The sequence below is a fragment of the Lonchura striata genome, chromosome 33 (genome assembly GCF_046129695.1).
Source record: "Lonchura striata isolate bLonStr1 chromosome 33, bLonStr1.mat, whole genome shotgun sequence".
In the NCBI taxonomy this organism is placed as follows: Eukaryota; Metazoa; Chordata; class Aves; order Passeriformes; family Estrildidae; genus Lonchura; species Lonchura striata.
Window position 1 is genome coordinate 2,045,098 of NC_134635.1, and position 14,988 is coordinate 2,060,085.

At 45.4% G+C, this 14,988-nt stretch overlaps 1 protein-coding gene across 1 annotated transcript; it reads left to right on the forward strand.

Moving 5' to 3' along the window:
• The first annotated feature begins 23 nt into the window (after positions 1–23).
• Positions 24–12,763, forward strand: HORMAD1 (HORMA domain containing 1). Its single transcript, XM_077789405.1, has 15 exons — positions 24–335; positions 1,500–1,592; positions 1,689–1,740; positions 2,033–2,177; positions 3,412–3,475; positions 4,130–4,166; positions 4,520–4,540; positions 4,639–4,665; positions 5,239–5,306; positions 6,045–6,196; positions 7,451–7,686; positions 8,035–8,098; positions 9,906–9,973; positions 10,625–10,708; positions 11,471–12,763. The coding sequence occupies exons 3-15, from the start codon at positions 1,708–1,710 to the stop codon at positions 11,549–11,551; spliced, it is 1,080 nt and encodes a 359-aa protein (XP_077645531.1). The 5' UTR covers positions 24–335; positions 1,500–1,592; positions 1,689–1,707; the 3' UTR covers positions 11,552–12,763.
• The last annotated feature ends 2,225 nt before the right edge of the window (positions 12,764–14,988 follow it).

Sequence of the window (14,988 nt, forward strand, 5' to 3'; positions counted from 1 at the left end):
AACTTCTGAGTTTTGTCGCCCGCAGCCCTCGTGGAAGGGGCGGTAGCTGCGCATGGGCGCGCGCCAAGCGAGGCCGAGCCCCGCCCCCTCGGCTTTTGCGCACGGCCCCTCAGCGGCGCGCGCTGAGGGCGAGGGCGGGAAAAGCGCCCTGAGGGTGAGGGCGACATTTACCTTCCTTCATCTCCTTTCCTTTATCTCGCTTCTCCTCACATTCTCCTCCAGTTTTTCCTCCCTTATCTTTCACGCACACCTCACGGTTTTTGTCGCCCGCCGCCCCGCGTCGCGTCTTCGCGCTTTCCTCCTCCGCTTGCCTCAGTTTCCCCTTGAGGAAGCAGGTGATGGATTCTGCGCTGAGGGGGGTGGGGGATGATGCCGTGTGTGGAGGATCGGTGAGGGGAGCTCGGTGCCCTCGGTGATCCGCACTTCGTTTCTAACTTGGGAAAGGTGTTTTCCTCAGGCGTGGGTGCGTTTGATATTCCTGATGTGAAAAATGCAGATTTTATGATCGGCTTTTCGCAAGCATTACAATGACTATTATATGTGTAATAGTTGTGGTGTATTAATTCTCTTAAGTAATGTGTTAAATGTAATTTTAGATTCCAACATAATGTTAAAATAGAGACTATGTGGGCGGAGTTTTTTTTTTTTTTTAGGATGAGATACTCGCTTGGAGGAACACCTAAATCTTCCAAAGGAGAGTGTTTTTCATATTTTATGATTGGCTTTTTTGCAGATATTACAATTAATATTATAGGTGTAATGTTAGAAAATGATGCTGTATTAATTCACTTAAGTAGCGCAATAAATAGAATTTTAGGTTACAACATAATGTTGAAATAGAGACTATGTATGTGGTGGGAGTTTTTTTTAGGAATGAGATACTGGCTTTGAGGAACACCTAAATCCAAAGAAAAGGAATTTATGGCTCCTTATCAGAAGAAACAAATTTCTTCAGGCCTTGCTCAGACTCAAAGGGGATTAAAGGCAACAGTTGACATACAACAGAGGGAGTTCTTATTTTAAATAGAATATATGCATAACCATGAAGGATATATGAATATGCAACAGGCTGTTGTTTTTAAGGTTATTCCTTTTTTCACAAAGGATGCTTTGCATGACTAAGTGTCCGAGAGCATCCCTAATTCTTTGCTTTTTATTGTCTTGTAATTATCCTAACTCTAAACTTGATTACTCTAATTGTGCTACTATTTTTATAACCATTTTATTATTATTAAACTTTTAAAAATTTGAAAAACCAAGTGATTGGCATTCTTCACGCAGAGTTGGGGGAAAGGCTTTTGTGGAGTCAGGGTGGTGAGGGTTCTGTTTGTCCCATACTCATTTAAATTACAGAAGAAAACAAATCTGGAGGTGTTTGAAATGTGGGGAGCCTTTTCATGAGGTCCTTTAAAAATCCCATAGGTTGACGAGAGCTGTCTTTAGAGGTTCACATTTCATAAAAATACAGATATAAATGTGCTGATTATTGCATCCTGTAGCCTCAGGGGAGGCCTGTGCTGCTGTGAAAATCAAGGATGTGACGCTGGGGATGATCAGAGGAGCTGAACTGCTCTGTTTCCTGAAAAACACAGGTTTGTTTGAGCTGGCACGAGGTGTTTGTAAATCCAGGGAATGCCCTTTTTTATTTTTTCCTTATCCAGGTGCTAATGCAGGTGTTTCGTTGACAGGCACGGGAGTCTCTGCAGGATGGCAACTGCTCAGAAGCAAAGGAGTTCGGTGGTACGGTTTTGTTTTTTGTGTATTTCAGCACAATCGTGGGGGAAAATGAGGGAATTTTAGCTGGAGCAGTGCACCCAGGTGCTCTGTGGTATTTTTTAATGTGAAAATAGCAGGTTAATTCAGTCTTTTAATTACGAATGAAGAACAGATAGCAAAAAAAAATTATTTAGAAATGACATGAACTTTGTTGTCGTAGAAACTGTGTCCTACAAATACTGTAACACCAAGTGTAAGGAACGTGCTTAGCTTTATAAATCATACAATTGCATTGGTTTCTTGCTGGGATTTCCAGAGTGCAGTTGTATTTCCCAAGAAAATAGCCACGGAGCAGCAATCCCTGATGCTGGTGAAGAGGCTCCTGGCAGTGGCAGTGTCCTGCATCACATACCTGAGGGGAATCTTCCCTGAGAGTGCCTATGGAACCAGATACATGGATGGTAAGGGGCTGTTTCTATGAAAATCTGCAAATAAACTGGGTTTTTTTGTTGTTTTTAAAGCCACTTGGTCTTTTTAATGAATGGATGCCATTTCGGTGCTTGTAAAGGAAATTTCACTTATGAATTAATTAAATTTTTAAATATTTTGTTAATAATTCTGGTAATATCGTTGCTGCTAACTCAGCATTAACACTATGCTCACACTTGTCAATTGTCAAAATATTAATTTTAGTCTGTGAAAAATGAATATTTTGTGATTGGCTTTTTGCAAATATCACAATAAATATTATATGTGTAATGTTACAAAGTTATGCTGTATTAATTCTCTTAATTAGTGTGTTAAATCTAGTTTTAAGTTCCAACATAATGTTAAAATAGAAACTATGTACATAAAAAGAGGGGGTTTTTTTAAGGATAAAATACTTCAAAAAACACCTAAATCTTCCAAAGGAGAAGAATTTATGGCTTCTTATCAGAAAAGCTAATTTCTTCAAGCCTTACTCAAAGACACCATAAAAATTAATGGAAATGGTTAACATACAACAAACAAAGTTTCTTATTTTAATTAAATATACATAGCCATGAGAATATATAAATATACAACAAGTATATTATTTTAGGAGTAATTCCTTTATTGACAAAGGATGCTTGTCATGACTATATATATATATATTATTTTAAAAGTATATATAATGCAAAATATTATATATAAACTATAATACAAAATATTATTTTAAGAGTAATTCCTTTGTTTGAAGTATGCTTTTCCTGACTATATATATAGTATTTTAAGAGTATGTATAATGTAAAATATTATATATCAAGTGCAATATAAAATACTATTTTAAGAGTAATTCCTTTGTTCACAAAGTATGCTTTCTCATAACTTAATGTCCAAGAACACCCAAACATCCATAATTCTTTGCTTTTTATTGTCTTATAATACTCCTAGCTCTAATATTACTGTAATTGTATTACTATTTTTACAACCATTTTATTATTATTAAAATTTAAAATTTGAAAAACCAAGTCATTAACTTTTCTCACAAGTCTCTTCTTGATATGTACTTTTAGGCAATGAACTTTTCGTTGTACTTTGTCCTAAGTAAATGTGTGTGTGTTTTTGTTAGGTTTTTTTGGGTGTTTGTTTTTTTTTTTTTGGTGGTGTTTTTTGTTGGTTTTTTTTTGTTGTTTGTTTGTTTGTTTATTTGTGGTTTTTTTGGGTTTTTTTGAGACGTCTGTGTCAAAATTCTGCGGGAAGACAAAACCTGTCCTGGCTCTACCCAGCTGGTGAAATGGTAGGTTGATTCCAGCACACAGGTAACGCTTCCTCAGCACGTGAGTGCTCAAAGGTTCCTGGTTTTATTTCCACTAAAAGGCAAAAATTTCCCTCCTACATTTGTTTCCCAGATGCAACATTGATGTTTCCACAAAGGTTTTCAGCTCAGGGCTTAGCAGAGCACAAATCTCTTTTTGCAAAGTGAATATATTTTATATTTACTAAATAAATAATAAATATCTAACACTACATATTTGTATATTTCATTTTTCTGGGTGCTCAAGAGTGCACAGAAGTACAAAAGTCTAACCAGTAATTCCTCTTTTTTTTTCCCCTCTTTTTTTTTTCCCCTCTTTTTTTGCCCCTCTTTTTTTCCCCCTAATGAATACATATGTTGTGAAATGCTTGAAGCATTGCAATATGTTTTTACTGATAAATGATTTACCTACAGATTATATTTTAATTATTCTTTCAAGAGGTTGAGGTGATTTGACGTTACAAGGAGAATCATTGCTTGTATAACTGCTAATAAGAGAATGATGGAATCAGTGTTATTTATTGCTCTAATACATTAAGAATAAACACAAGAGTTTCATTTTTTTGGTGCTATTTGATTTAATGAGAAACGAGTGAAAATTAGCAGTAGATGGCAAATATAATTTGGTTTTTGCAGGTTGTTAGGATGCTACGATGCCTTGCAGAAGAAATACGTAAGTCCTCCAGTCCCATTTCAGTCATGTTGAAATGTTTGTTTATCTGCCAGTGCAGTTGTAGGGCTGCTCAGGGAGTAGCTGAGCTCTCTCAGCTGCAGTGTGGGATGCACAGGCATTTCTGCATCAAATTCTTGTAAGCAGCAGCACAGAAAGATCTGGGGGTGTTTTTTTCTGCAGCTGAATCCTCTCCTCCACAAAATAGGAGCGAAGAGGAAGATTCTCTTCCAACAGGCTTTAGTTGCCTGTGTTGGATTCCAGAGCTAGAGACAAAACAGCGCAAATGGGCAATTAAATATATTTAATGTTCTTTTTTTGTTTTTTTTTTCCCCCTCTGTTTGTGTTCCTGCCAGCTGAGACAGATTGTCCTAGCAGTGAGTATCTCTGAAAGGCAGGGACATGTTTTTAGGGGACATTTTTTGAGGGATGTGCAGTTCTCATTCCGATTCCTCTATTTTCTTTAAAAATGCAGGTCTATACCCAGACAGAAGATCCTCAGGTAAATCTGCACGAATATCTCACTGATGATAATATGGATATAGTGAAATTTGTGTACCAGCAGGAATATTTAAATTAAAAAAGGGCATTTTGAAATACCAGGTGCAAAAATGACTGAAGTCAGTGGGATTTACCATGTGTGAAATTCCATTTGAGTGTTCTCAGTCTGTGCAAAAAACCAAAATGTCATTGCAGAGTGAGATCCTGACTCTGCCTAACAATTTTATGGGGCTTTTGTGGAAAACACAAAACCCACTGGGTGTCACCACATCTATTCCACGTGTGAAGCATTTTCCTAGCGATTGAAACCAGAATATTTTGTGCTAAAAACTTCAGCTGATTTTCAAAATACTTCATCGTGGTGATTCCTGGAAAAGAATCATCATTATTATTATGCTTTAAAGAGTTTTTTATGTTTTTACTGTGAATTGTTCGAGGATTAGGAGCCTGTATTCGGCACGTGGGAGTTGGGCTGTGGTTATTTCCTTTAAAGGTTAATGGATTACTGAGCAGAGCTGCAGCAGGAATGTTTAGGATTAATAATTAGTTTAATCGTTACTGGCTTTGTTTGCAGACAGTCACAGAGTGTTACCACTTCAAGTTCAAGTACACCCACGATGGGCCACTCCTGGATTTTGGCAGGTACAGCCCCTGGGACTGTTCCACGTCCCTTGGACACACCTGAATGTCACAGCCCTGCATTTGATCTGTTTGCTTTTTAAATTCTGCATCTTGAGACTAATTTCATCAACATACACTCCTGGCTTAGCTGTACTAAAATACAACTGATCATTTTGATAATGCTCATATTTTAATATCCACTCAGAAGATGATGCTCAATGTTAGTCTGATACTCTGTGAGGATACTTGAGATGTTTTATGTGTAGGGAGTGAAGCTTCACATCAGATTACTTCACATCAGTATCTGAAGATACTGAATGTTACATGGAATTCCTCATGTAGCAGAAATAAGAGAAAATACAGCAAAAACACAGTAGAAATGTAAATTGTGATACACAGCTCGGTCATGGTGGAATTCCCATTGCTGAGGTGAGGACACAGGGCACCCCTGGCCTTTTAAGCACTGTGTGGTAGGATAGAGCAGTCGGTGCCAGGTGCTGATCCTGGCACCAGGATTAATTTAATGGATTTACCTCCAGATTGTGTTTTTAATTATTCTTTCAAGAGGTTGGGGTAAACCCTCCTGGTGTCCCTGGCTCAGGGTTTGATCTCCCAAAGAGATCAGCCAACAAGCAGGGGTAGGAATTGCAGTGTTCAGTCTCAGGCAACAAACAGGATGCTTCTCGCCTTCGTAATTGTTAACAGACAGACTTTGGAAACGTGGATCAGACAGAATGTGAGTGCTGTGTGTGTTTTTAGCAAGGACAGGAAGTCAGACTCCACCATCAGCTGTGCAGACACCAAGAAGGCCAGCATCCTCCTCATCCGCAAGATCTACATCCTGATGCAGAACCTCAGCCCCCTGCCCAACGACGTCTGCCTCACCATGAAACTGCTCTACTACGATGAGGGTACGCTGCCCTGCCCCCTGGTTTGTTCAGCTCTGCAGAGCAGTCCAAAGGAGTGTTTAATGAATAATCCTTGTGGCTGTTCAGGGAGGTTAGTTCACCTGTGGCTGTTTCCCAGGACAGAGGGATGTGATCTCCCTGCAGGGGCACAATCCTGGCACTGACGTGGTTGAGTTTGGCTGGGTGCCGGAGCTCACCTTTCCATGTGGTGGAAAAATTCCTCTTCTAACTTGTGCTTGTAAAAAAAAGGCTTAGAAGTTTTCTGGTGTTCAGTCTCAAGGCAGTTTATTGCAAGTTATCTAAAAGATTTTCTCCTTGGGCTGCTGTGGTTTGCTCACAGCTCAGGCAGAGGCACACACACACCCTGACATCCTCTCTCACCCCAACTGCTTCTTCTCTCCCTGCCCAGGGCTGCTGCTCTCTTTTATATGGTACATTACGTGTTACATGTTTATAGTTTTTTCCCAATGCCTATTACCTATATTAAATGGTGATTTTCTATCTTTTATATGGTACATTATATGTTAAATATTTACAGTTTTTCCCCAATGCCCATTACCTATATTAAATGGTGCTTTTCCACTCTAAACCAATCTGAGTGCCAGCATCACCAAGAACATGGAGGTGAGGAAGAAGAAAGAGAGATTTGAGACTATCCTATCCTCCCTCTATCTTAAAACTTCTGACTCCCATGTACAAAACCAAAACCTGTACAGCACTCAAAAATTCTTTACTTTGTGACTACTTCTACTATAATACCTGGATTTTGTGAGTTCTTCTTCTTCCTGCAAGGTTGGTAAATCATTCCACGGATCAAACCCAAAATCACAGCTGTTTGCAGCTGCCTGCCAGGGTCTCAAATGCTTCTGACCTGAGCCCGGAACCTCCAAAAATGTCTGAGGGACATTTTGAGTTCCCACAGCTGGGTTTTAAAACATTTGGAGTTTCCCAGAGTGTGTCAGAATTTCCCAGCCTGGTGTGATGACTGTCCAAATACCTGGCTCTGCTTTCTGAGTGTGTTCCTGCCTTACAATGACAAATCAGAGCTTCTATTTTTTATATCTACAACCTCTTCCAGAGAGCTTTAACAGGGCTTTAAATAGAGACTTTAAAGAGACTGAATATTGATTACTCCCCTCCCCACACACAGTTTTGTTCATGTTTTTTTTTTTTGCAGTAACTCTATTTAAAGGGGAAAAGAGTTAAAATGAGTTTTTAAGGACATATTTCCCTCTAACACATTTAATTTCTCTGTAGTTACACCCCCTGATTACCAACCTCCAGGGTTCAAGGAGGCCAAGGACGAGGGGCTGCTGTTCAAGGAGGAGCCCATGTACCTGAACGTGGGGGAAGTGCCAACACCTTTTCACCTGCTGAAGCTGAAAATCACAACTGAGAAACAGCGCATGGAGAATGTTGATAAGAGCATCCTAAAGCAGGGAGAGACTGCTGAGCCTCTGCAGGTGGCAAAAGAAGAGAGCCAGGACATGGATGTAAGAGCACAGAATTTGTTTTGGGTAGCTTTTTGAATTTTTTGGTGGTGTGGCATCTAGAAAAAGCCCATTATTATTTCACTGTGTGTAAGCCATAACCCCCTTTATATTCAGGACAATGTGTCTTTAATCCATTTTTTCCTTAATTTTACTGCTCCAGTTTGCAGCCTGTTCAAGCAGGGTGAGCAGCAGAGGGACACTGGTGGAACCTCACAGTCCCGTGTCACAATCACTTATTTCAGTTTATTCCACCACAAATCCATCTAATTATTGTGTCCTCAATCATCTCAGTAGAAACCTTCTTCCTTGTGTGTCTGCTGTAAGTGACAGACTTGTTCCTTAATCTAGGAGGATCCTGGCTTGGATAACGAAGTGGAAGATAAGAATAATGTGAATATTTCAGAAGCTCAAGGTAATATTTGTGTATATAATTCAATATTATATTTTGTAATGTATATTTGTATATATTATATATTTTTGGTAATATATATTTGTATATATATTTCCATATTATATTTTTATTTTATGATATGTTTTATTATAATTTTATATTATCTATTATATTATTCAAGCCCTCGGTTTTCTATATTCAAATATCTATTATTTCCTTCACATATATGACTGTGCCTTTGTTTTCTATCACAGCTTCATTCTATGAAGCCCTTGGTTAACAAATTTAAACACATTAAAACATCATTAACATATTTTCATGTTACTGTTCAAAATTCTGATCTTCTGTTCCATTTTATCAGATAAGCTAAATGGAATGGGGTTTATATTTAGAAATAAATCTTATTTGCTGCTCTGGCCACCTGTGCCGGGGCCTCCCATCCTCACAGGGAATAAATCTTTCCCAGTATCTGTCAGGACAAAGCCATTCCCCTTTGTCCTGTCCCTCCAAAGCCCCTCTCCAGCTCTCCTGGAGCTCCTTTAGGTGCTGGAAGGAGCTCTGAGCTCTCCTTGGGGCCTTTTCTTCTGCAGGCTGAGCACCCCCAACCCTCTCATCCTTTCCTCCTAGAGGAACTTTAATAAATACAAGTCCTATCAAAGTATTTTTGTTAGTATGAATCACACAGCAATGAATTTCCTCAAGTGTTTTTCCTAACGCTGTCAATAAAATCTGACAGCAAATAACTCCTCCAGCCCTGGGAACTCCCCACTGCTGGCTTTTCATCAGAGCAACAAAAAATGTGAACCCAAAGTGTCTCCAGCACAAAACATGAGACACTCCAAGGGATCCATGAGGCCCTCGGGGATCTCAGGAGTTTCCTTTTCAGATTTTAGATAAAACAGAGGATGGTTTGTGTTCACATTTCCCTTCAGGCCCCTGAAGACTGAACTTTGCTGCCAAACAAACTGAAGAAGGAATTGCTGCTTGTTGATCTGCTCCTCTTGGAGAGGCTGGATAGAAGCACCCAGACAATCTGGAACCCATTTGCTGTACAGAAAGCATTTCAAATGTTGGGTTTGGGTTTTTTTTCTGGTGCAGCTTTGCCAAACCATCTGCCATTTCCATGCTGTTCAAAAAATAATGGTGGAAATGTGTAGGAAACAACACACGTAGATGAGAACTTTTGTCTTGACAATGCTGGTAGGCTGCAGAACTGGAATAACCACATGAAGGTGTGTCTGATTCTTCTAAAAAAATAATAAAAGTTCCAAAACCATGCGGAAATGCATAAAATTTCTTGCCCTAGGGAGTTGGCAAGTGTTTTATTTACAGGGAAACCCATCTGTCAGCGTGGAATTCTTTTGTTGTTTCCACAGTCACACATTCACCGTTCCACACTTCTGTCTATCCTAGAAGAGCAGCATGAATTAGGAACAGCCAAAAACTACCAGGAACTGCTAAAAACCCCCTGAGAACCTGTTCTGCAGCTGCAGGCAGTGCTGGGGGCTCTGCAGCTGGAATTGCTGCTGGCCCAGGGTGGCTTTTCCCTGTCCTGCAGCTCCTGAGGCTCCAGGTTGAGTCCAATCCCTCCAGCAGGGCAGTGAGGGAGGGAGCTGGGGGTCAAACCCTCTTCATGGATCCTGTGTGCGAGCTGGAGCTCGGGTAGGAAGTGGCTGACTTCAATAAATTAAAGTTTGATGGAGTTAAGGATGAGAACTGCGGTCTACAACCTGTTGTAAAGTGTTCGCCGGGGCAGAGCTGGTGTTAACACCTTTATTTGTTTTGTTATTAACACTTTATTTAACTCTCCAATGTTTCCTTCTTTCAGAAAAGAATTCAGCTGATGAAGAGGAAGCTGGAGGGCTCCAGACTCCCCTCAATGTTTCCAATCCTCAGGTAGGAACTTTGCCCTGTCATCTTCAGCTTCACTGGAGCTCCTTCCCTCCTCTGAATAACCTTAAAGCCTTATTTCCCCCAGTCACTATTTCCAGCAACAAAATTCCTTTACATTTCACTTCCTGGTGTTTTCCAGAACCATTCTAAAGCACTGACAAAAGGCTGTTCCTCTGGAATAACAGCTCTCAAAACAAACCAGATGCTGTGACTGTTCCTGAGTGAAAAGGGGAATGGAATTTCCATGTTAATAAACTGCCTGATGGGAATTCCACTGCTCATTCTGACAAACCAAAGCTTGTTGAAAAGTTGATTCAAACTTAAAAAATTCAAGTTGGTAACTCAGGTTATATCCCCTGCATGTAGAAATTGGTGGCATTTATACATGGAGGGCTGCTTCACACAGGTCTCTAATAAAGATTTCTTAAAACAGGATAGCTGTAGGTAAGTGTGAGTGATTTTCTGTGTAAAACCAGCACATGCTTCTCTCTGCCAGGGCCCTCCAGCACACCCAGCTGTAAAAGCTGTGATTTCCATGGCTTATCACCATTTAAAAACCCCAAAATTTCAGTTTTGAACAGCAAATTCCCCAGCACTGAGCCCTGCTGTGCTCTCCAGTGTGTATTTTTTGCAAAATCTATTTTCTGATTCCAGGTTGATCATTTGACCCGTAAAACATCTGAGCTGATTGTGTCAGAGAGCAGGACAAGAAGTGGGAAGATATTCCAAAGCTGCATTGTTAGTATCAGTTTTTCTTTAGTTCTCATAATTTCTGTTCCAAACAGTGAATAAAACTCAGAGCTTGAATGCATTTGCTATTGACAGAATGAAATTCTCATCACTTCCTAAATTCCCATTCAATTCAACACTGCCAAAACGAATTCTGTCCCAAAGAGTTGGAAGCTGACTCGATGCAGGTAACAAAATTCCTTAGTTTTAGATGATATTTAGCCAAATTTCCTGCAGGTTTGATCCATCAGCCAGGGGAGTTGGTGCCAGCAGAGATGCCCAGAACTCACCCAGTGCTTCTTTGTGCTTCTACTTGGGAAACACTGGGCCAAAATTAAAACCTCACCTCTGTGACTCCTTCGTTCCTAGAAAAATCCCTTTTTATTTGTTTAACCAGGTCAGTCTGGCAGGCAGTGCTGCTTGTGGGGACCCAAATCCTTCCCACCTGGCACAGCTGGAGCAGAGGTTGTGTCCAGGCTGGAATTTGGGCCCCGTGTCTGTGCTGCTCCTTGGCATCTGCAGCTCTGGGAGGTTTTGGGGGGCTTTTGCCACGTGTTGGGAATGCTGAGTGAGGACAAACCCTTCCCTAAAACCTGTGGGGATGAATTTCTGTCGGGAAATAGCATCCAGATGTTCCTGCAGGCGCTGCACATCTGGGCAGGGACTGGGGCGAGGCTCTGGCTGTGTCCCCCCTCTGTCCTGGCCCCAGGAGCTGCTGGAATTCCGGGTGTAATTCCGGGTGTAATTCCATCTGTTGGTTTTCCTTGGCAGGTGCACCAGGCTGAGCTCTCCTCCAGCCAGGAGGTGCTGCCCAAAAGGAGGAAGCTCAGCGAGCCCAAGGAACAGATTTAGTTGCCCAAAAGGAGGAAGCTCAGCGAGCCCAAGGAACAGATTTAGTTGCCCAAAAGGAGGAAGCTCAGCGAGCCCAAGGAACAATTTCAGTTGCCCAAAAGGAGGAGGAAGCTCAGGAAACAATTTTAGTTGCCCAAAAGGAGGAATCTCAACAAGCCCAAGGAGCAGATTTGGTTGCCCAAAAGGAGGAACCTCAAGGAACAATTTTAGTTGCCCAAAAGGAGGAAGCTCAAGGAACAATTTCAGTTGCCCAAAAAGAGGAATCTCAACAAGCCCAAGGAACAGTTTTAGTTGCCCAAAAGGAGGAAGCTCAGCAAGCCCAAGGAACAGTTTTAGTTGCCCAAAAGGAGGAAGCTCAAGGAACAATTTCAGTTGCCCAAAAGGAGGAAGCTCAGCGAGCCCAAGGAACACTTCTGGTTGCCCAAAAGGAGGAAGCTCAGCGAGCCCAAGGAACACTTTTAGTTGCCCAAAAGGAGGAAGCTCAGCGAGCCCAAGGAACAGTTTTAGTTGCCCAAAAGGAGGAAGCTCAAGGAACAATTTCAGTTGCCCAAAAGGAGAAAGCTCAGCGAGCCCAAGGAACACTTTTAGTTGCCCATCTCCTGCTGTCCCAAGTTCTCCACTCCTGTTTGTTTTTCCACAACTCTGTTGGGTTTGAAGGATCTGTTCTGCTCATGGCAATGTGTTTGAAGGAAGGAAAATGTCCAAAAGCCCAGCTGAAGGATTCCAAACTCACTTTCTACAAGGGCCATCAGGCAGGATCAGAAATCCTTGGATTTTTGGGGGTTTGTTGGGTTGGCTGCAGGTCCTGATGGTGCTGGAGGAAATCCATCCCCCCAGCACAAGGTTTCACCAGTGCCTCTGGTTCTGAGCTGCCTGCCCCAAAACCTCTCCAGTTTTGGGGTGATTTCCAGAGGGCTGGGCTGTGTTACAGTTTGCAGGTTACAGTTTTTGCTTTTCCTACGGGGACAGTTGGAGGAGGAGTTGGATGCTTTGCATGTTTTCCACTCTCAGGTGAAGAACAAACCCTCTTCGTGCCTTAAATTCCAGCCTCCCTGCCGGAATTTGGGCCTCCGTGCCAGGAGGAGCCGCGTGTTCCGAGGTGTCCCCGGAACGATTCGCGGCACGGGTGGGACGGGCCCGTTCCCACCGGGGACAGCGGAACGTTGCGCGACGGGTTTGGCTTGGAAATGAACAAAATCCGTTCGTCACCGGGCTCTGTTACACGGCGTTCGGTTTGGGCGGCAGCGTGCCGCGGTACCGGGACGGGGAGAGGACGGGAACGGGATGGGGAGACGGGAACGGGGCACGGGACAGGACGGGAACGGGATGGGGAGATGGGAACGGGGCACGGGACAGGACGGGAACGGGATGGGGAGATGGGAACGGGACACGGAACAGGACGGGAGCGGGATGGGGAGACGGGAACGGGGCACGGGACAGGATGGGAGCGGGAACGGGACGCGGGACGGGAACGGGATGGGGAGACGGGAACGGGACATGGGACAGGACGGGAACGGGACACAGGATGGGACACGGGACGGGACTGGAGCGGGAACGGGACACGGGACAGGACTAGAGTGGAAATGGGACACGGGACAGGACGGGAACGGGATGGGGAGATGGGAACGGAGCGGGAACAGGATATGGGATGGGAACGGGACACGGGTCAGGACGGGAACGGGACACGGGATGGGACAGGAACGGGATGGGGAGATGGGACAGAACGGGAACGGGACACGGGATAGGACACGGGACGGGACTGGAGCGGGAACAGGACACGGGACAGGGCGGGAACGGGATGGGGAGATGGGACAGAACGGGAACGGGACACGGGACGGGACAGGAATGGAGCGGGGACGGGACACGAGACGGGAATGGGATGGGGAGACGGGAACGGAGCAGTAACAGGACACGGGACGGGACTGGGAGTGGGATGGGACTGGAGCGGGAACGGGACAGGACGGGAATGGGATGGGACACGGGACAAGACGGGAATTAAAGGGGACGAGTGGGAAAGGGACGGGACAGGACGGGAACGGGATGGGACCAGCCAGAAAGGGACACGGGACACGGGACAGGACCGGGAGGGGGATGGGACCAGCGGGAAAGGGACGGGACAGGAATGGGACACGGGACGGGACTGGAGCGGGAACGGGACACGGGACAGGGCGGAAAAACGGAATTGGAATTGGACTCGGAATGGGACACGGGACTGGAGCCGGGGACAGGAACGGGACACGGGACTGGAGCAGGACAGGGAGGGGACAGGACAGGGGACAGGACAAGGAACGGGACTAGAACCGGAACGGGACAGGACACGAAATGGGACAAAACCCGGAACCGGACACGGAACGGGACAAGACCCGGAACCGGACACGGAACGGAACAAGACCCGGAACCGGACACGGGACCGGACACGGAACGGGAGCGCGACACGACACGCGGGCGGGGGCGGGGCCACGCGCTGACTGGCAGGCGGCAGTCCCGCCCCCCGGCCCATGCCGGCCGCGCTCATTGGCTGCTCCGCGCGGCGCGGGCTGCCATTGGCCGGGGCGCGGCGGGGGCGGGGCCCGGAAGCGGCGGCGGCGGCGCGGGGCTTTTCCTGCCCGCGGCCGCGGAGCCGAGCGCGGCGGGCGGAGCCGCGGGGCACCGGGCGGAGCCGCGGTGAGCCCGGGCTGCCTTGGCGGCCCCCAGGGCTCGGGGGCAGCGGGGCGAGGCTGCACCCGCGGGCCGGGAGGGTGGGGTGCACCGGGCCGGCATCGGGACCGGCACCGGCACCGGGAGGGGTGGGATGAGCCCCGGGGGTGAGGCAGAACCGGGCCGGGGTTTGGAGGCGGAGCGGGGGTCGCTGCCGGTGGGACGGGACCGTCCCGGGCCGCTGGCGGGGGTGCGGGACCCGGCCGTGCGGCCTCACGGGCTCTTCCCCGAGGGGTAATTGAAAATTGTTTTAAAATTGAGAAATGGAGGCATTTGTAGCGCGGTGTGGTTCGAGGTGATGGGCCAAAAAACGCTCCACAAGCTGGGAGTGCCGCCGTGGGGAGGGGGAGAGGGAAGCCCTGGGGTAGGAGGGATGAGAGCCCCTGGATTTGGGTCTGGGGGTTTGGGTTTGGTTTGGGTCGGGGGGTTTGGGTTTGGTTTGGGTAAGGTTTGGGTTTGGGGGATTGGGTTTGGGGCTGGGGGCTGGGGTTTGGGTCAGGTTTGGGTTTGGATTTGGGGGATAAATGGTTTGAGGCTGGGGCTGGGAGTTTGGGTCAGGTTTGGGTTTGGATTTGGGGGATAAATGGTTTGGGGCTGGGGGTTTGGGTTCGTTTGGGTTTGGGGGCTCAGGTTTGGGTCTTGGGGCTGGGGTTTGGGTCTGGTTTGGGTCTGGGGCTGGGGGTTTGGGTCTGGTTTGGGTTTGGGGGTTTGGGTTGGGTTTGGGGCTCTGGTTTAGGTCT